General features: G+C 37.3%; 1 protein-coding gene across 1 annotated transcript in view; it reads left to right on the forward strand.

Moving 5' to 3' along the window:
• Window positions 1–21,177, forward strand: part of LOC134797788 (NPC intracellular cholesterol transporter 1) — an 81,232-nt gene that overhangs the window by 18,379 nt on the left and 41,676 nt on the right. Inside the window, exon 2 of the mRNA XM_063770157.1 lies at window positions 5,557–5,664. Coding sequence (XP_063626227.1) covers window positions 5,557–5,664 — 108 coding nt within the window. The remainder of the gene's footprint in view (window positions 1–5,556; window positions 5,665–21,177) is intronic.

The raw sequence follows: 21,177 nt of genomic DNA on the forward strand, positions 1-21,177 counted from the left end.
TATTTAGAACAAAACGGTCGACGAACTGAGGGTGAATGATGAAAAAGTAACGTTATTTTTAACAGGAAATTAACCTTTTTAACGTAAATGTATTACGCTTAAATGAAATGAGAGGTTCTTTTGACGGATGAAAAAGGATTCATAAAGACTAGTTATGTTTAAGAATCGTTTAAAATGTATCTATATATAGGGTATCTCTCCACCAGTCCAATTTCTTTGTCCAATGTGTATTACTTATGTCTCACATTTTGCTTATTGGACAGATGGAATAACACTCTTAGATAGGTGCTCTTTGGAGATATTGTTCTACTATGGAGTATTTACAGTTTATGGACCTCTACCTACTGAGCGTACCATTAATTTGTTTTCCGTTATTTTGTGGTTTGTCCCATGGATGGGGAAATTTGTCAATACCCCAAAATCAGCCAGTATACTCGTATAACAGTCAATATTAACAATCAATTTATTGTAACAAAACTGAAATTTAATCTAACTCCCTAACCGTATTTTCCCAAATTCTCATATCCGTTTGTTTGTCCCGACCCTCATCTATTTAACATTGGTAGATAACGGGCCCGTATCGTGGCCTATTTTCGTCCGTTTGACTAACTAATATCGCCCGTATTTCATATACATTCTCAATTGTACCTATTCAAGGAACCGGGATAGGCGCTGGTGGCCTAGCGGTAAGAGCGTGCGACTTTCAATCCGGAGGTCGCGGGTTCAAACCCCGGCTCGTACCAATGAGTTTTTCGGATCTATTATTACTCAGAGCCCACTGTTTCCCACTGCTGGGCAAAGGCCTCCCCCCTCTTTTTCCACTCTTCTCTGTTCAGTGCTATATCTGGCCAGTCTCTCAAAAAGGAATATCATTTGATATTTACCAGTTGCTTTTCGGTGAAGGAAAACATCGTGAGGAAACCGGACTAATTGACCGGAGCGTAGCGAAGGTCTACGTTTCGACTGGAGCATTTTGCTTTTGTATGTCCGGATGTTCTCCTCTACAGGTCGTAATTCTTAACCGAATCTCGTGAAATTTTGTGACTGGATTCTATGTCTAAATAAATTTTTTTTGTCCGTCCGGTTTTTTGATTTTTTTTTAAATGGCGGAGTTGTGATAGCTCGTGCCTAAACAAATAGTGGTATCGGTACCATACGAGTGTTTTCTTTTTGAGATATGTTTATAGATTAAATGGCCAAAAATTCAGAAAATTTATTTCGCTGGTTTCGAAGGTATGGAGATATTTAATTTTAACTAATTTTAATTTGAGAAGGAGTAGCTAAATTTCGTCCACCCGTCTAAGAACTATTTGGCTCAGTTTGTAAACGTTCGCTTTTTCTGTTTGCACAGAGGGTCTGAGTTCGATCCCCAGTATGCTGGGATATTATTATAACTTTTTGTATTTTTTTACACATACATTTCGTATTGTTTTTTTTTTAATTTACTAAATTTAAAGCTCTTAGCACCATGTTATTTAAAGCTCTGCTCGCGAGGTCTACAGCTCACAGAGCCACTAGTCCTAATAAGGCCTAGTTTCCCCTCTGAGTTGGAAGGTTAGATGGCAGTCGCTTTCGTAAAAACTAGTGCCTACGTCAATTCTTGGGATTAGTTGTCAAGCGGACCCCAGGCTCCATGAGCCGTGGCAAAATGCCGGGATAACGCGAGGAAGAAGATAGATTCAAGAAGTCCGGTTAAAGATTAAGGCCGTTCCCTGAGCCAGAAATGTAAAAATACCCCAATAATTATCCTATTTTTCTAAGAAACGGTGATATTTGTAGACGTGGGAAAAATAAATATAATTCTTGATTATATTATCTTTAATAACACAGCTTTCGATACGCGATTCATAACACTTTTTTATGGATTTCATTCGACCTTGGCGATCGCTTTAGTGATTGGTGTGCGTCTCTCGCACGAACGTCACTTCAATTCGCATGCACCAATGAGCGTAAGCTATCTTCAAGGTCGTATGAAAATAAAATCAAAACCGTAACCAGTTGTTAAATCTTAATTGGGCTAACAGCTTTGTATAGCGTTGGGTAGGACTCGAGTCCTTGAGTCCCCTTGCTTCAAGACTCGACTCAGTTTTTCTAGGACTCCAGTCCTTTGAGTCCTCTGCTTCAAGACTCTTATAATTAAGTCTAAACTCGAGTTCGTTTCAACTAAATAGAGTCCCGAGTCTTTTGTAGAGACTTGAGTCGTTTTCAGAGAAGACTCGATTTTTTTTACAAATAATTTCGAAATGCATTGTCTTTATGTACCTATAATTTGTGAATTAGGTAAGTACATAAATCATACTATAACGCCTAATTTCTTTACTGTTATTTAGGATAAACCTAAAAAAATGTTCACGGAGTCTTTATTCGGAGCCTCAAGTCCTTTTGAGTTGCTCTTAAAAAAGACTCAACAAAGACTCGACTCGGGATACAAAAGACTCAGAAGTTTTTTAAGCACAGAGTTCGTAAAAAGAGTTCAGTTCTTCAAATTCAGACTCAAAGGACTCGAGTTCCTGCCAACACTAGCTTTGTATCCGAAATTATAACTAGAATCGACCGAATACTTAAAAACTTCTCATGAATTTTTCATATTTGTCTTGTTGTGTATTTATTTAAACTAATATCAAGCAATGCTTCTGACTAAATCAAACAAAATACTGTTGAATTGGCAAATTGGCAATATAGAATGGGGTTGGCAACTGTCAAAGGTTTGCATAGATGGCGCCATCATTGCTTGACCGTTTCTCTAGTTTGTTTGAGATTTGGCTTAAAAGGCTGGCATCCAGGCCGTAAAAAAAAACAAGAATTTGACACAATTCAAGGGACAGGTCAAGCTATGCTGGCCCATCGCCATCTGGAAAATACTTCGACCGGCCAACCCCATTGAAAAAGGGAGAAAAATTAGAATATGTCGAGGGTGGAGAATTGAATCTAATTTTAGCTAAACCTGAAGTGTTCATTTTACGTAAATTATCTAAGCAATGCAGATAATTATAATTATTTGTAAATGTTCTAATAAGACGCCAAATAAAACTGTTTTTTTATTTGTCAATAAGTATTCGTTATTAACGAAACAGATGTATAAAGGTAATAAAGAAAAAACTGATGCCATTTTTATGTTGTTGGAGAGTTAATTATGTCTGTTTTTTTTTTGTCGTACGTGTTGTATTCTGTAAGTAGCATGCAGGAATATCTGGAAAATATGCGGTGCAGTGTAGGCACGACCTTAAGGCGGGATTCCACCAGTGTGCGGCACTGCGGCACAAGCATTTTTGTACTGAATATGCTGCCGCGCACTGGTGGAATCCCGCTTTTATACATACATGGAAATGCACAGTCTTAAACTTTAAAATAGACACGACATGAAATACATATCAATATAAAAACTTTATTAACTTTTATATTCTATAATAATATATGTTTATTATGTATGTGCGGTTGAAAATCGCAATTTGGTTTGACGTCAGTGGTAGATTTTGGTTTTCTAACAGATATTTTGTATGCGCATTAAGTTGGGGTTTTGTTTATTTTAATGCACATGTTTATGTATTTATACATAATGCCTTTGAAATTCTAGATGGATTTCCTATAATAATATTGTAGAAATCATGGCATGTTTGGAACTTTTTTTGGCAAAACATTACCATTATTGACACAGTTATCTCACCTATTGTCAACCTTATTGCAACGAAATTATGTCTGCTCATGGTCAGAATATATTGTCTATTTTGACCTATATGTATACATATACATATATATGGCTTTTGGGTCGAGGGAGGAGTAGAGGAAACTCGCTCCTACTAATTAAAATCAGTAGGAAAATTATTACGTTTTAATAACACTTGCGCAGTCTTTGCTATCCTGCTATCAAAATCGCTGCTAAAAGCTTGGTCTAACTCTAGACCGTTGTATAAGTTTAGGTCAATAAGAGAAAATTCTGAGTAGGTATGTGCCCAATCCAAACGCCCAAACCGTCGAAAGCTAAAAGCAAGTCTTCTGTATTTGTAAATAGGTTTACTTTAGCTTACTTAAACCTCTTTTAATTTACGACTGATCAGACCGGCTGACGTAACAAAATGCGTAACTGCTCGGAAACAGCGTAGATTTCTGTAAATTACGCAATTTAACTTCGGCTGAAGTCTAAATTAAATTAAGCTTGGCTTTCTGGGTAGCCTATAAGTCTGTCTAGAAAATTAATGCGATGAAATTTGGTAAGGATTAAATTGGACTGTCTTTAGGCAGGATATACTACATATTATAGATAGATATTCATAGTCAGGCCTTTTCTTCGACGCATTCGAACTTACTGATGGCTCCTCTACACCATCGGCAATGATGGTCCATTACAGACTGGGCGATGATTCCATCCTGTGGGCACGCGCACAATCATGGCCGTCGCTTCCTTTGATGTTTGTAAGAAAACCAAGAGAATGGCGATTACGCTCCATCATGCCGATCATGGGCCACAGTAAGCCATTAAGCCCTCGACGACGACGATCGGGATCACCTGCAATTGTCCATCATGGCCAATGGTGTAGAGGAGCCATGAGTAGACGTCTATTTCTACTACTATACGAGGGTTGCACTGAAAATGTCGGGAATAGAGAAAACTGTCGCATCTAGACGGTCAATCTTTATTTTAATACATACTTAAACTCAAACTGACCACGCATATAAATTTTCTTTTGAAAGTAATCATTCTGTAATGCACACGGCTCATAATCCCAAAGTCCTTTTTGTATGGCGATTTTGGGGCCTTAGTGGTTTTGTATGAAATTCGTGGAGTAGCCAACGGAATTGAAGTTTTTTTACATATATATATATATATATAAAAGATTTTTTTACTGTTGTCATATGAATATTTAGGAATGTCGAAATCTGCCGATATGCAACTTTTTTGGCAGTCTTTTTAATTAACAGCACAAATGCGATTTTAATTTTTGACGTCGCTTTGGAATGACATGCTTCTTTAAGATCACCCATGGGATAAAATGAAAGTGACTTTCATATTTAATTTTAACTGCAAACGAGCGTACGATGAACTCTAGTTCATAAAAAAATAACAGAAGCCCATTGTAACTTTTATTTGTTCGCTGAGGGCATATTGAAAACCGTTTAAAAATATGATCCGAAAAATCACTTGGCCAAAAATTCAAATAATGTTCGACATACAATTTTCAAATTGCCAGTAATTCTTAAATACAAATGACAACCAAATGGAATATACCTTAAAAGTTTTATAAAGAGTTACATTTTTATAAATTATATGCCTGTTTCTATTATGTTATTTCTAAGTGTCCCATTCCCGAATATTTCAGTGCGACCCTCGTACTTACTATAAAGTCCAAACTTTATAACTGATAATAATTTCTTACTCTTCTTGATCAGTCCGAGCCTGTACTTCTTACTTTAACTTGAAATCCCCAAGTTTACTCCTAAGTAGACATCGTGTCGTAATAAATTCAACCTTATTCCCCCATAACAAGGTTCACTTTCAAGCAACCTACGTGATCTAAAACATCCTAAAAATCCGCATTCTAAATGTATTCGTCCTTCCAGGTACCCTTGGCGTCCGCCGAAGGCCACTGCACATGGTACGGCGTGTGCGACGCGCCGTACAACTGCGCTTACAATGGCACGGCTAAACCTATACAGGAAGAGACCAAGGTAAGTCTACACTTAAGACCTTAGAGGGAGGTTTCAAACTAGGACACAGTCTGAAGATAAGGGGCAGGGCGGCCCCTGCTAGCGGGAAAATGCGTGATACCTTTCCCAATGCGTATGGTAAGGAGGTATTCCACTTGTCCAATTTCTTTGTCCACAATGTGTATTTTGTCTCACATTTTGCTTAATGAGAGAGTGAGTCGCCATGACATTGGACCAATATATTGGACAGATGGAATACCACCCGTAGGCGCGACAAAAAGTTAAATCCCTGCAGATATAGTCTAGCTAAATATGAGGTGAATTTTTTCACTCCACTAGCTCAAATCGAAAAGTTAACCCAATTTTTTCTTTCCTTGGTCCAGAGTTGATCCATGTAACCTTGGCACTGTACCTTTATGTTCTGGAAGTCGGTTTTTTTTAATTCTAAAAGGTTATATAGGTAGACGATACCAGAATTCACATGAGAATTTAGTTACATTGCCGAGGTATACCAATTCTAGCACAAATTCCATTGATTGATGAAATATGGCAATGTAACAAAGTCGCATGCGAGATCGATCTCGCACCTAAATTAGCTTTATGTTTAGTACAAACAGCAACACTCTTCTGCCCATCGGTGGACTTTATGCCTTTTGTAATAAGGTTTACGAACTGTCAGTAGTGTCAGTTAACAGTGGCCGATGGTACGAGTTGGTATTTCAATGTGCATACCTATATTTTAATTTATCGTACCATCTGGATTATTTTTCCTCTTTTGTCACGTCATAAGTCGTTAAAGCCGTCTGGGCATGTACAGTTTGTAGTTCCAAGTTCAGCGGCGAAGGTGAACATGTTCGGGAGCCTGTTTTACGGAAATTAGAGGTAAATGGAACAGATGCCTTGAATTTTAACGTTGGCACCTACCGTGCAGTGTCGGATGGTTGTCGTTTAGAGTCCGTCTAATCTAAGCTACCGTCGGACTGACTTGAATTATAAATGTCATATTTTCATAAAAAACCAAGTGCCAGTCAAACTCGCCCATCGAGGGTTCCGTACTTTTTAGTATTTGTTGTTATAACAGTAATACATCATCTGTGAAAATTTCAACTGTCTAGCTATCACGGTTCTCGAGTTACAGCCTGGTGACAGACAGACGGACAGCGGAGTCTTAGTAATAAGGTCCCGTTTTTACCCTTTGGGTACGGAACCCTAGTAAAAATCGGACCAAAAACTTATATTGGTAAACTGTCTGCATCCCTACATGTTAGCACAATAATCATGCATGTTTTCAGCCAATCAGGCATATTCGAATTCCACCCTTCAAGGTCCTGGCATACATCCAAGCTGGAATAAGCATTGAGTTTTCCACCAAGGATAACCAACTACCCAGTGAACTGGGTCACCCGTACTTATACTTAGTGGCTATATTTAGCACGTGCTCGTGACGTCACAGAGTCCTAGTTTAGACCGCATTGAACTAGGCCTTGTCTCATTATTGGAGCTTCGTGAGGTTGGAGCGATTATACAGGTTTTCGTGTTGAATATGGACAAACGAAGGCTAAAAAATTAAAAGTATTTTATAAGCTACCGATTATGTTCACCCCAGTGTATGTTCAGCGAAATAGAGTGATTTAAGAGATCGGAGAAGATGGGTTATTCCCACTAGTTACCACCAAGTTCTTATCAGTGGTAACTACTGGGAATTTTTTCCCCACCTTTTACCACTGGTAACTACTGGGAAATAAAAATCCCACTCGTTACCACCAATTCGCCTTGGTGGTAACTAGTGGGAATTTTTATTCCCAGTAGTTACCACTGGTAAAAGGTGGGAATTTTTTTTCCCAGTAGTTACCACCAAAATATTGTTAGAATTCAATACTAATAAAAACAGTATAAATAGTATAGTATAAATGTAGCGTGCTGTAATAAATAATTATGTGTCAGTTAGTGATTCAATAAACTGCTCTAAAAGTGATCAAAAATATTAAAACAGTTTTACCGGTATAAGTGTAAAATAGTAGATTGTTAACCAAGGGTTGAAAGGCACCCATTTCTGTCGAGGTAGTTTGGCGCTCGAACGCAGTGAGAGCGCCAATAGTCCGAGACAGAAACGGTGCCTTTCACCCGAGTTAAACACTCTACTTTTCATATCGAATGCGAGGAAACCAAACAAGACAAGGCAATTTCGCAAAATCAGTAATTGAAGTACATAACAGACCTACGGCCATGACTTTTTCCTTAGGACTTACTTGCAATCGGAGACTTTACATGCGTGAAGATTAATCACCCCTAGCCAAAATCATTTAGATTGCAATATTTACGAAAACATACATTTTTTAACAAACTACAACAATTTTAAAGTAATTTGTTCATTATAGTATGAAAATGAGCGGGATTGCCTCGTACTTTTTTAATTTTATACTTTTTCGTTCTAAAAGCCGCAACAGACTACCGGACCGCACCGCGACCATAGTGCGCCGCATCACGTAATAATATGATAAAAGTATTTTTAATATTCAATAACAATTTAATTAATAATATAAGAAATTTTTATCTTGTATTTTATTTTAATGAATATAGTTCTAAATAACTTTAAAAACTTAATATCGTACAAACGTTTCACTGTGGCTGTATAAGATTCTGCCTTTGCTCATTTACGCAAGCGTAAGGTTTAAAAAAAAGATTTTTGGTGTATTCCTTTTGGTTCCCGCTTTATGAAATCGAGTAAATAGAATTCAACGAAAGAAATCAAGAATAATTTGTTTTTAACAAATTACTTACATCATTTTTTATAAAATAAGGATCAACGTGGGATTTGTAAAATTAAAGAATTACCAATTGTTCCAGACGAGGAAATAAAGACACTATTTTTCCATTTTGTTTCCACCCAGTTGTTCATGGGACGGGGACGCAGAGGAGTACACCACTTTTCTGCGCTAGAGCATAAACGTATCACTTTCTGCGCACCTTTTAGAACAACAACGACCCACTTTCAGAGCATGAGATATGAAAAGTAAATAGAAGAGTCTCATTCTAGTTAAGTAGAAATTAACTTATTATCCGGATTAAAATTATCTTATTACATAACTGTAAATTGAATTACATATTTATACAAACGAACAAACAAATCAGTCAAAAACCGACAGAACTGATTTCGTTTTATTATTTACAGCTACTTCATTTCGTTCTATTATAACACGACGCAAACCTGGAATATGTAGGTATTCATAATTTGTAGTCAGGCTATATAAATAACTACAGGGCATGGTTGTTATTAAAACCGCTTAGGGCGCGCTTCGGATGGGCTGACTGCTCGGACTAACCAGCATAGGCTCGCATTCCAATTACGCTCGGGTAGTACATCGCTCGGTCATATTACGCTGGTTGGCTCGATTGCTTAATCACCCATGCTAGCGGGATGGTAATAACACTACCAAAGGGGCATCAGGTACTATTTGTTAGGTAATAAGATAAATTTAATCCGGATAAGAAATTAATTTCTACTTAACTAGAATGAGACTCTTCTATTTTAGTATTTACACTTATATCGGTAAAACTGTTTTAATATTTTTGATCACTTTTAAAGCAGTTTACTGAATCACTAACTGACACATAATTATTTATTACAGCACGCTACATTTATACTATACTATTTATACTGTTTTTATTAGTATTGAATTCTAACAATATTTTGGTGGTAACTACTGGGAAAAAAAAATCCCACCTTTTACAAGTGGTAACTACTGGGAATAAAAATTCCCAGTAGTTACCACCAAGCCGAGTTGGTGGTAACTAGTGGGATTTTTTTTCCCAGTAGTTACCAGTGGTAAAAGGTGGGAAAAGAATTCCCAGTAGTTACCACTGGTAAGAACTTGGTGGTAACTAGTGGGAATAACCCGGAGCTCAAGTGGCTCCCCATACGTTTGCGACGCAATTCTCACATTCTTGCTCACCTGTACGGTATTCTCTTCAACCCCTCTACCCCTATCTACCTGAAGGAGCATTTCAAATATGTACCTCTCTTCTTTAAGATGCTCCCAGAACTATCTGCTTGCCCAAATTTCTTCTTCTTCTAAATTCTATAACGGTTCTTTTACCTTCCAAGCGATTCGGTTGTGGAATGCTCTGCCGTCTGAGCTAAGACATGCTAAATCGCTTCCCATTTTTAAGGCTCAACTCAAAATTCACTATCTGTCACTTCCTCAAACTCGCTAATAATTAGATTCTGTCTGTCTGTCTGATTCTGTGTTGTGTGATATATGTATGTATATATGTATTTATTTATTTATTTATTTATATATTTATTTATTTATATATCTCTTTAATGTATGTATTCATATTGTTATATATTTAGTTGTGCTGTTTTTTTTTTCCTGATCTTGCACTTCATTTATTTTTGCTACCCTTATACTTATTTCTTCCCTTCGATAATTTCTACTACCTGAAGGTTGTCTGGAAGAGATCGCTCTTTAGCGATAAGACCGCCTGTTCTTGCTTAGTTTTTTATTTATGTTAATTTGCTGTATTTAATCATGTTTTCATTGTGCACAATAAAGAATATTATTATTATTATTATAACCCGAGAAGATCATAGGAACTTTCTAATAAAACATACCAACACAGTTTGAATGGAACTGCAAATAATATTATTGGTAATTATTGACGAAGACTTACTTATGAAGATGATTTACGTTCTTCCGTGGTTTGTTATCGACATTATCGTGTAGTGCTTGTTTGTTGTCCTCTTTTTTCGACATTGCAAAGCCAAAATGAACCACAAAGTACTCAAATTCATTACGAAGAACTCTGAAATATCAATATCGACCTTCATACCATATTTATATAGGTATTGACATAAAATAAAGATTTATTCAATTAAGAAAATCACAACCTTATCGCCCCATTAAACAACAATGTATACTTCAACTAAAGTTATCAACGTATCACGGCAAAAATAAGCCGTTTAAACAGTCATCAATGTTATCTAAACTTAGGACATAACGTTGCTATCTCAACAAGTTGTCTAAGGTCAAATATACGGACACGCTGTAACCAGGAGGCCGGAGGCTATCACTAACGATCGGCACGTTCGGGTTTTAAAATGCACGGGGAATTGCAGCTGTTGCCATGCGTTTCCTGTCACACTTACGTACGAATTTACAAGTGCGATAGAGAGGCAACACGTAGAACGTGGTTCGCGGTAGGCCCTCAGTTCTTACTCGTTGGACGTGGCGCAGCAAATTCTTCTTTCGTGTCGCGGTGGCCACCCAGGCCTTCGACCATGTATGGCATTTGGCTCTGCTTCTGCTTGCCAAAAAACCCACACCCTTGCTGGTTTCCAAACCGTGTGTAATTGTAAATCACAGAATATACAGTTACTCTTCTATACGTTGGAATTACCTATTATCCGTGACTGTAGGTAAAATCGTTGGCTCTGGATTGCGCTGTGGCGCCTAGAAGTCCGCCAGTCTGCTTTTTCGCTCGAGTTACACAAGAGACAAGATTTTCTATTTTCCTAATTCGCTGTAAACCTCCAGAGCCGGGAGTGGCTGTTGTAGGCTGAACGTAACAATGATGATGATACAGAGATATAACTTATAGTGGCTTGTCCGAGACGTTAAGGGGTCCACAGATTACCAGTTCGCCGGGCGATATCAGCCTTTCAGTTAGACGCAAAAGGTAACAGTTCCGAACAACTGACAGGCTGATATCGTCCGGCGAACTTATCTGTGGGCCCCTTTACACTCAGAAGATGCTAGTATACATAACAGATTTCTCCTGTCTACCTTGATTCCCTTACCTGAATACTGGACATTTATATTAATTACCGTACTACAATTATACGCTATTATACAGAATACCGACTCTTTAATTGCTGTAAACGAACTATTAAGACGAAACGGGAGCTGAGCTAAAAGTCAATTTTGAGATTTCAAGCTGAATATACCCGTCGCTCTGACGGGGCGTGAGAGACTGTATTTGTGTGTGTAATGCACGCACACAGATGCGTACGCTTGCACCCGCGCGCGCCTCATTGCCGACAATTTGCAATGTTATTTTTCGTGCGTTACTGCCACGAGGCGTTCACTTATTACTTACTGTGTTGCGATTGAATTTTTTGACCCGGCTTACGTTTACGGAACTCGATAATCTTTCTACTACTGTGACTTGGCTTTGTTTACTTGACTTTGCTGATCAGCTTATTGTTTTGGACTCCGTGAGTTGTGGTTACCTATTGGACCGCACGCAATTCATCTACCTTTATTCAAGTAATTAAGCGTAATTAGCCGAAACCTTTATAAGAGTGTAATTCATAAGAAGTACATAAGATATAATTTATGTACTGGTTTGCTGTTAGCTTTTAATTGTATCACTTTACATATATATATATGTTACTCAAATAACTAACACGGTTACACTGTTGTAAGAACATTATTTTTCAGGTAGGCCTTATTATACCTACTATAGGCCTTATTAATTACCTCCTAGTACCTTAGTAGTAGTAGTACTACTACGGAAATTGATTCAAAGACTCAAGACTGACTTAAGTGGCAGTAGGGTGTAGGGTTTTTTCTAGGCTTAATGAGTTCGCTGAAGCTTATTTTTTATACTTAGCGCACAGAACCACAGTATCAGCTCTAACCACATGTCACCATTTTGTCCTTTACGTAACAAACTCAGGGGCCCAGAATATCCGATGTACCTATCAAATCAAGGTTCTGTACCAAATAAGGCCCGGTTATTATAGTTCGTTATTTTTTAGCATTAGAAAGAAGGTAAACAATCATGACGTGTCTTTTTATTAATAATTATTGAAAAACGCTTTCAAAAATTAGTTTATATTACTTATGAAAGCAAAAGAATATAAAAAAGTATATGATTAATACATACATACATACATACATACAATCACGCCTATTTCCCGGAGGGGTAGGCAGAGACCACGGATTTCCACTTGCTACGATCCTGACATACCACTTTCGCTTCCTTCACATTCATAACATTCCTCATACACGCTCGCCGGTTTAGGGTGCTCTTGCTCATTAATATGATTAATATGATTTATAATTCTAACATATTTGCTATGACTTATTTTTCAATGGTAATTTTTAATAAGACATGTCAAAATCTGTTACCTTAATGCAAAAAAAACGAACTTTAAGCGTGCTAACTTTCAAAATTTCATTTTTTATAAGATAGTATAAGTAGATGGGCAAAAATTTTGCGTCCATGTCCACCAGTGAGTAAGTGATTGAGATACCTAAACATTTAACTTTATAATGTAAAATGATATAATTTACTAACCTACTCGTTTAATTTCAGGTAGGTTGAATAAGGAACCAAGTAACCATGGGGAGGAGCAGTATTTACTAACATTTTCTTTTTGGGTCTTCAGAGTGTATCGTTTCCTTTTTTTTGCACATATTACACTTAAATATATATTCTCTGTGTAAACCCTTACGTCTTTCAATGACAAAGGCAAGATCAGCAAATGTACAATTTGTATGATCGTGCCTGATATTTGAGATCACAGAAAATAAATATTTTAAATCCACTATTCTGCGACCTTCTAAAATTTTGTTTTATCATGATTCATGATCAAAAAGCTCGGATTCAATAGTCATATCAAACGTCGATTATGCAGTTGATGATGAGCTTGCATTTTCTACCATTGGTGCTGCAAATGCATCAACCGGTGGCGATAAACTTTGCCCTCTTGTAAAACAAATTACTATTGTGATTGTGTCCAGCAAAAGGCCAAAATTCGGTTTACTTTCCTGTTTAAAATATTACTAATTTATTCATATTTCAGATTAGGTACATAGGTAACTGTCTGAATGTTACAATGCCAGCTGGCAAATTCTATCACATTTGTTTGTTTGGTAGTCATGGTAACATTCACTTACATTGATATCCTTATTAAGATCTGTATCTTATTATCCAGACCTTAAAATATTGCCACCGTTGCCCTTTAAAAAAATACTGTTTAAATAATTGGCTACTCAAACAATGCTTCTATAGTATAAATAATGACTACACAAAAATGGGTAGTATTGTATATAATGCACGAAATAAGGCCCGATTCTTAAGCGGGTTTAAATTTTGAGGCCATGTCCGCTAATACTATAGACAAAATATCAAGTTTAATAAACACAAAAAAAAAACATTGATGGGCCTTATTTTATAATTTAGGCCTTACTTTGTAATTTAAAGTAGAGTTAGGCCAAGAAAAATCTATAGCGATTTTGATAGAACACGCAGTGCAAGTATTATTTCAAACGTCGCTTCTATGAAATTATGACATATAAATAACACTTGCACTGCGTGTGCTATCAAAATTGCTGTAGACTTTTCTTGGTCTGACTCTAAAATATTCTTTATTACACCACAAACATAAAAACAAATTAAAAAAAAACCGGCGAAGTGCAAGTCGGACTAACCCATTTTAACCATGCAATAAAATATTTTTGATTTTGATTTCTAATTTGAAATATTAGAATCAAAAAGTTCATAATAGATTGTATATCATAACTACAAAAATGTGTTCCCTACTCTCAACCCAAAACCCCTTGTATCTTAGGATCTAGATATTTTCACACAAGACGGTTTATCGATAACTTCTTACATCACTAGATTATCGACATTAAATGTCGACTATTGCCCATCACTTTTCTGGCTGTGTACGTATTTAGAAACTTGACTCCGCCCCTAAAATTAGTGCGATAGGGACAACTGCAGCTGAGTCGAAAAATCCTGCGTAAAAATGACAAAAATCGAGATTTCGTAGTCCTCTTTTTCCTCCCCCAAAACTTAACCAATCGTAACCAAATTTGGAAATCTAAATGATTATGAAATTATCTGTGTCGGACCGTTTTGCTTTTTTGGCTAATTGATATCAGTTTTGAATACCACGCCTCTCATTACGGCATAGTCTATTAGGCCATTTTGGCCGGTTTTGAAGGGCTCTAGCGCCTTAAAAAACAAAAATATCAAAAAAAGCAAAACGGTCCGACACAGATATTGACAATATTAATCTGTGTTGAAAAAATCATTGCTCTAGCTTCAAAAACCACGGAGGAAAACGAGGACTACGTTTGTATGGAGGAATGACCACTCCTGTTGGCTCTTAAGTGTAACTAACTCCACATTTTATGCACAAGACGACAGGTTTGGTTATTTCTATCTCAGTGCGAATTCTCAGTGCAGTTATCAATCTAGACATCTAGGTTCTCTTCATGGTCCTAAGATTACGAAAGATATTTAATATTTAAGTATAATAGTTCTACGCTAGCCTATATTAGGGCTTTTGCTCGCTACCTTCCAGAATTGATTATTTCTTTATATGTATGTCTGTATTATAGAAATTTATATATATGCCTTTGTTACATGAACGTCTGGCAAATCGTCTACCAAATTAAGAATGCTAGAACCGAATATATAATAAGTGGCAGGTGTTAATACCCAATTTATAGATTATTATATTGTTTCATAGCAGGGGATTCTTCAAGAGTTTTAGTATACCATGTAGTTAGTAAAGTTATCAAAAATACCAACTTTCATTAGGTTACCTGTCATACTTTAGATTTTATAGAAACCTTAATTTTCACTGTCCGAACCATATGAAATTAGTTTCATAAAAAATACAGACTACTTCCTGAAGTCTTAGAAAGCTGAAACTTGGTATGTAGAGATGGGTTTGTGTGCAAACACATCTGGTGACCAGAAATCTGTAACTTTCGCCCAGCAACCCCTTAAACTGGGGGTACTAAAATACCCATTAGTCACCCCTGTAGTTACAAAACATAGAGGGGCTACGGTGACCGCTTACCATTAGGCAGGCCATACGGTGGTTTGCCACCGACGTAGCCCTAAAAAAAATAATTAAGAATTTGTGGAATCCGGCTGTTTTGGTGTAATTTTTGTCAAACATTACGAAATATGGTGCCATACCATAAAATATTCATTATCTTAATAAACAAAGACATTAAAAAACCAATAAAATTGAAGTTCCATCACTGACTCAAGACTCTTTGTGGTTCATATAAATATTTATAATGTATTGCGCACAGTTCAGTTATTCTTATTCAAGAAACAGTTAAATAAATTAAAAAAAAAAATCGATATGATATGAATGAAGGTCTTTCTTAAGTCGGATACCATAAACTCCTTCAACATTGCCTACCTTGCCAAACATTGCCTCGGTAGAAAGACGACCGTTAATAAGAATCACCGCTTTTCAAGCTGTGCAATGTTTTTGACGACCGGTCTGGTCTAGTGGATAGTGACCCTGTCTGCTAAGCCGATGGTCCTGGGTTCGAATCCCAGTAAGGGCATTTATTTGTGTGATGAACACTAATATTTGTTCCTGAGTCATGGTTGTTTTCTATGTATATAAGTATGTATTTATCTATACAAGTATGTATATCGTCGCCTAGTACCCATAGTACAAGCTTTGCTTAGTTTGGGGCTAGGTTTGATCTGTGTAAGATGTCCCCTAATATTTATTTATTTATTTAATGTTTGGCATGGCAGCCAACGTTCAGGAAGAAATCTGTAAAACGGTATCTATTTTTCATTCTATGTCAATGTTTTAGCACATTCGCTGGACCATGACCTATCATGTCACAAGTCACGTCCTGTCCTCTGATGTATTTAGTATATGCTGATGTTGAATTCGCCACACAAATGCCCCGGCGGTCTGCCAACATCAAAACATCCAAGCAAAACTGAATCATAACGCCTTTCCACAAAGCTGGAATTTGATGGACGTGCTAATTTTAATATTCACCCATCTTGTTTACAAGCACGGGTGCTATGCTTCTGTTTCTACGTAGTTTGGAGCTCTCTACGTGGTTATGGAGCTCAGAGAGCTCGGCTTTCATATTACGTGCAATTAAAGGCATAAAAGATACGGGGTTAAGTGAAGGTTGGGGAAAAAGGTCAGCGGATTTTGTGTTTACAATAAACTTGTTATTTCATTCTGCAAACTGCAGGTTTTGAGAAGTTTTATGTATGTTTTGAGGCAGTTGATGACATGGACGTGTATGATCAGAGCCTAATTGAAAAGTAGAAGCATGGTGCTGGTGCTAGCCGCTCTAGCGCTGGTTTTATAGAAATAATTTATTCGTTTATAGAAAAAAATATACAAAACAGAAAGATCATAGGAAAGAGAAAGGGCCACGAAATGGTCTCGTCTGAGCATGATACTGGCGACTTACAGCGCTGATCTTCCGATGACTTTTTATTGAGACCTTTAAGCTCACCTAAATGCCTAAGCATTAGAAGCAAATTTTCTTATATTTTGATATCTATGGCAACAGTACATTGCGTTGCGCCAAAAAACTTTACTTTAACAATAGATTGTTATATAATAAGTCTCATTTCGAGCCACCCGGCAATCCCCGGTATATTGGTCGTAATTCCCCAGTCAGTACTATTAAATTGATGCTTCACCCTCATTTGCCAACAGTGCCACGCCGCCTCGAGTCCCGACCTCACGCTAATTGTCTAAACGGTTTGCGAATCGCCGTGATACTGACCATTTAACACACTCGACTAACCATTCCTGCACCTTACGTCCTTGCAATAAGGGTGACCATTAATCGTTTTGTGGTACTGACCAATTAACACTCTCAATTGATCATTTATGAACCGTAGTGCGACGAGATAAGACCTACAGATGGTCAGGTATGTTTGTAAATAAATCTGCTCTTTACTCGACCTTCGTTGTTAGGTTCTTTTACATCAATTATTATGGTTACGTCGGCTAAATAGAATGCTGTTTATAACCGTTTTGCCATGTTGGAGTTTTCGCACTGTGGTGAAAATAGATTCATTGGTTCAAGGTCAAAATATGTATATAAAAACTTTAGACTTTCAAGTACCTATTTAATAAATGAAGTGCTTTGACTTGACTATATTTGATTGAGTTGGAATGCAACTTTATTTGTGACTTTGACAGAGTAAAATAAGTAGTGCGGCACCTTACTCGCTTTGCTCGAGCTTGTATGTATGTACACTATGTACGGTAGATAGACGGTACCTTTTCCCTCCGAAAGACACATTTAATCCTATGGCTTAGAGACGTCACGTACGGCTATGATAGTCGTTCTTGTCTACATGACATCATGACAACGACAGCGCCTATCGCTTTCAATCGCGCGGTGTTAAAAAATGACTCTTATCACGTGGATAACGTTATTCGTCATACGCCTGCAGAGCTTATTTGATTTGGTTAAAACGTGCCAAGATCCGATATCCGTGTGTACCTATTTTAAGCAAAACAGCAAACATTCGGAGAATTTAGTAGTTCTGTTCAGTAAGTGCTGTTGGCTATTTATGTGCGAAGTGCATTGCGGGGGAACTCGAAGTCGTTTTATGTGGCGAAAACCACCAACTAGAATAACTAATAGAGTAGAGCTGAAAAATTACCTCACATCATAGATATAGGACTTTTTGTAGTTGCACGCGTATGGCGCCCCGCCCGTGAGGACACTACTAAATGCGACGAAAGTAAAACCACGTTTTAACATTCCTGACAACATATGGTTTCTCTGCTACTCCTACTGATAGTTCCATAAGACCATCCCATTCGGTCATTTCTGTAACCTTCCCTGTCATCTACGCCATGCCTTATTACGTTATTATATATATATATATATTATATATATATATAACTCCGTAGATAAATAAAGTCTAAGAAAAAACGTGCCGCAGAAAATCTAGAAAAATTGAATCTCGAAAAGATGGCGCCATACCTTTGGCCTATACTCGTGTAGATGGCGACACCGTTTAATATTTAACAATTTTAACTCATATCAGTGAAAGAACATGGGTTAAAGTCATATTATGGCGTTCTAAAAGTGTTAATCCTGTGTCGAAAGATGGCAGTAAGTTTACTGACACTACAAAATTTACGTTGACAATACGCCTCTATACTAAATTCTCTTTGGTATGACTTACCGCGTGCTACTCAAGTAGGTACTGCGCACAGCTTGACAATGTCATCAATGACAACATATTGTAATGGCGCGCAAAATGGCATAAGTAGGTATAAAGTAAGTAACTAAGTAAGTAAATACCCTTTTCTCAAAAATGGACGGCAAAGTCGACTTTGCCGTTTAAAAAATAGGTTGCGAAGCGCGTAGTTTATGGTCAGTCAAAAATTAAAAAGTTAAAAACATTGCAGTCTCGATTTTGGGACTGCAATGTTGCATACAAATTCCATTATTTGTCGAGTTCCAAACTTTTTAAAAGTTGAAATGGCCATATCAAATGAAGGCACAGGCCCATTAAACAGCCAAACAGATGATTAGTACCGCGACTATTTAGCTGTCTCAAATAGGTTGGCGTATTTTCGGCAGAAAAATACACTTCTATTTTTTTATTAAAAAAATAAAAAGGCGGCAAAGCTAATTTTTTCAATTGTTTCTACTTTTTTCTGTGAAAATATATACGTAAGAAAGTTGCTTTTGTAAAATATTTCTATGATATTTATATTTCTTGCACCATTTTTGAGAAAAGCACTATATATATGACTCGGCTGGAAGGCTACTTGCTGGCTTCGGATTCAATTAAACGGACTCCCAAGGTCGTCCGTTTAAAACGAATCCTCAGCCTGCAAGTAGCTACTTCCGAGCCTCGACAATAATGTACTATTTCACCATACCAGCTTGGATAGGCTTACTTTGCACTTCAAAAACTGATAGCAATGTTGCATTTTATTCACATGTGAGGCAAAGTAATCAAATGCAAATTTTGAGTTGTTTTCTTATGTTTGCTGGTAGAATTGACTTTTAAATGATGATCTTGGATGATAAATATTTAATAACATTCATTTGGATTTGATTTGGTTTGATTTTGTTTGATATTTCACATTTAATATTTGCTTCGGGTTGGTGTGGTGAAATATCCTTTATTGCACCATAAAGTTAAAAAATAAATTTACACATACAATTACAACAAATAATTTTGTAAAATCAGATGACGACATTTTTTATGTAAAATGTACGAATTGTTTTTCCGGTGCCCGTGACATAATATCTCGCCTAGTTTCAATGTTTTCTATGGTCAAGGTTTACCTGTTATGAGGTTCATTAGCAAACTAGACGAGACGTCATGCATGACTTTTATGGTTAATCAAAGTCTGTTTAATTATTAATTTATTGGTACGTCTGTCTATACAAACCAGGGCGGCCGTAGAACGTTATTTCAACCTGATTGCCCATTTCGGGATGACTGAGCTTTTCCTACAAGTCTTGATTTTTCGACCTACTAAGTCTTGCGTTCTTAGGTACCTATACCTACTTATAGTATCTACTAATAAACTTTATTATATTTAAAAATCATATCTTATTTAGATCTTTACCCATCGTTTATTGTCGGCTGTACACACTCGCCGAGACCCTCTCGCCGAGACCGAAAGTCTCGCCACCGCCCCGATCCAATCGGGGAAGCGCGACACGAGACAAGGAAGAGTGAGACGAGAAGGGAACAGCATATACACACTCGTTCTCGGCCTGTCTGGGCTCGGGGTCTCTCGACCAGTGTGTACAGCCCGCATATCATGATTGTTATTATAGGTGTTTACATTAGTTACACCCGAGTGATTGCAAATCAGGAAGTCCAAAGAACTTGATAACAGCATCATAGTACCATGGTTATCATATCTACGCACCGCCCTTGATACATACGTAATTCTACTAAATACCAGTGAATCATATTTAACAGTATTTGTACTTTGCAGAGGCCGGAACTTTCGAGCCATTTTAGAATTGTCATAGCGACTTCTCGATCATTTATCGATTTTAGATATACACTTCATCATCATCATCATCATCTCAGCCATAAGACGTCCACTGCTGAACATAGGCCTCCCCCTTGGACCTCCATACGTGCCGGTTGGAAGCGACCCGCATCCAGCGTCTTCCGGCGACCTTAACAAGATCGTCTGTCCATCTTGTGGGTGGACGTCCTACGCTGCGCTTGCTAGTCCGTGGTCTCCACTCGAGCACTTTTCGACCCCATCGGCCATCTTCTCTGCGTGCAATGTGGCCTGCCCATTGCCACTTCAGCTTGCTAATCCGGTGGGCTATGTCGGTGATATACACTTATCGATACAATATAGAACACAACATATTAAAGAAGATTAAAAGTAGAGGTAAACAACAGGTGGTCTTATCGCTAAAGAGCGTTCTCTTCCAGATAACTTTTGAGTATTTGAAAATGTAAAATTGAGATTGAAACCATGTAAAATTAATACTCGTAGTTAAGAGGATATATCAGATGACCCCTTCTCAGTTTTGAGAGTTTTAGGTAAATATGTCCGTCACGCTTACGGGAACGGCTCCTAAGATTAGTGCGATAAGGACAACTAAATAAATAAATATAAACTGATTTTATAGATTTGTCCTTACGTTTTAGGTTTCCAATTGTTATGTCACACGTTGTATACAAACCCTCTCGCGCGTGAGAGGAGGCCTGTGCCCAGCAGTGTGACGTATAATTATAGGCTGAATTATTATATTATATTAT

Source organism: Cydia splendana, chromosome 15, assembly GCF_910591565.1.
Source record: "Cydia splendana chromosome 15, ilCydSple1.2, whole genome shotgun sequence".
Taxonomy (NCBI): domain Eukaryota; kingdom Metazoa; phylum Arthropoda; class Insecta; order Lepidoptera; family Tortricidae; genus Cydia; species Cydia splendana.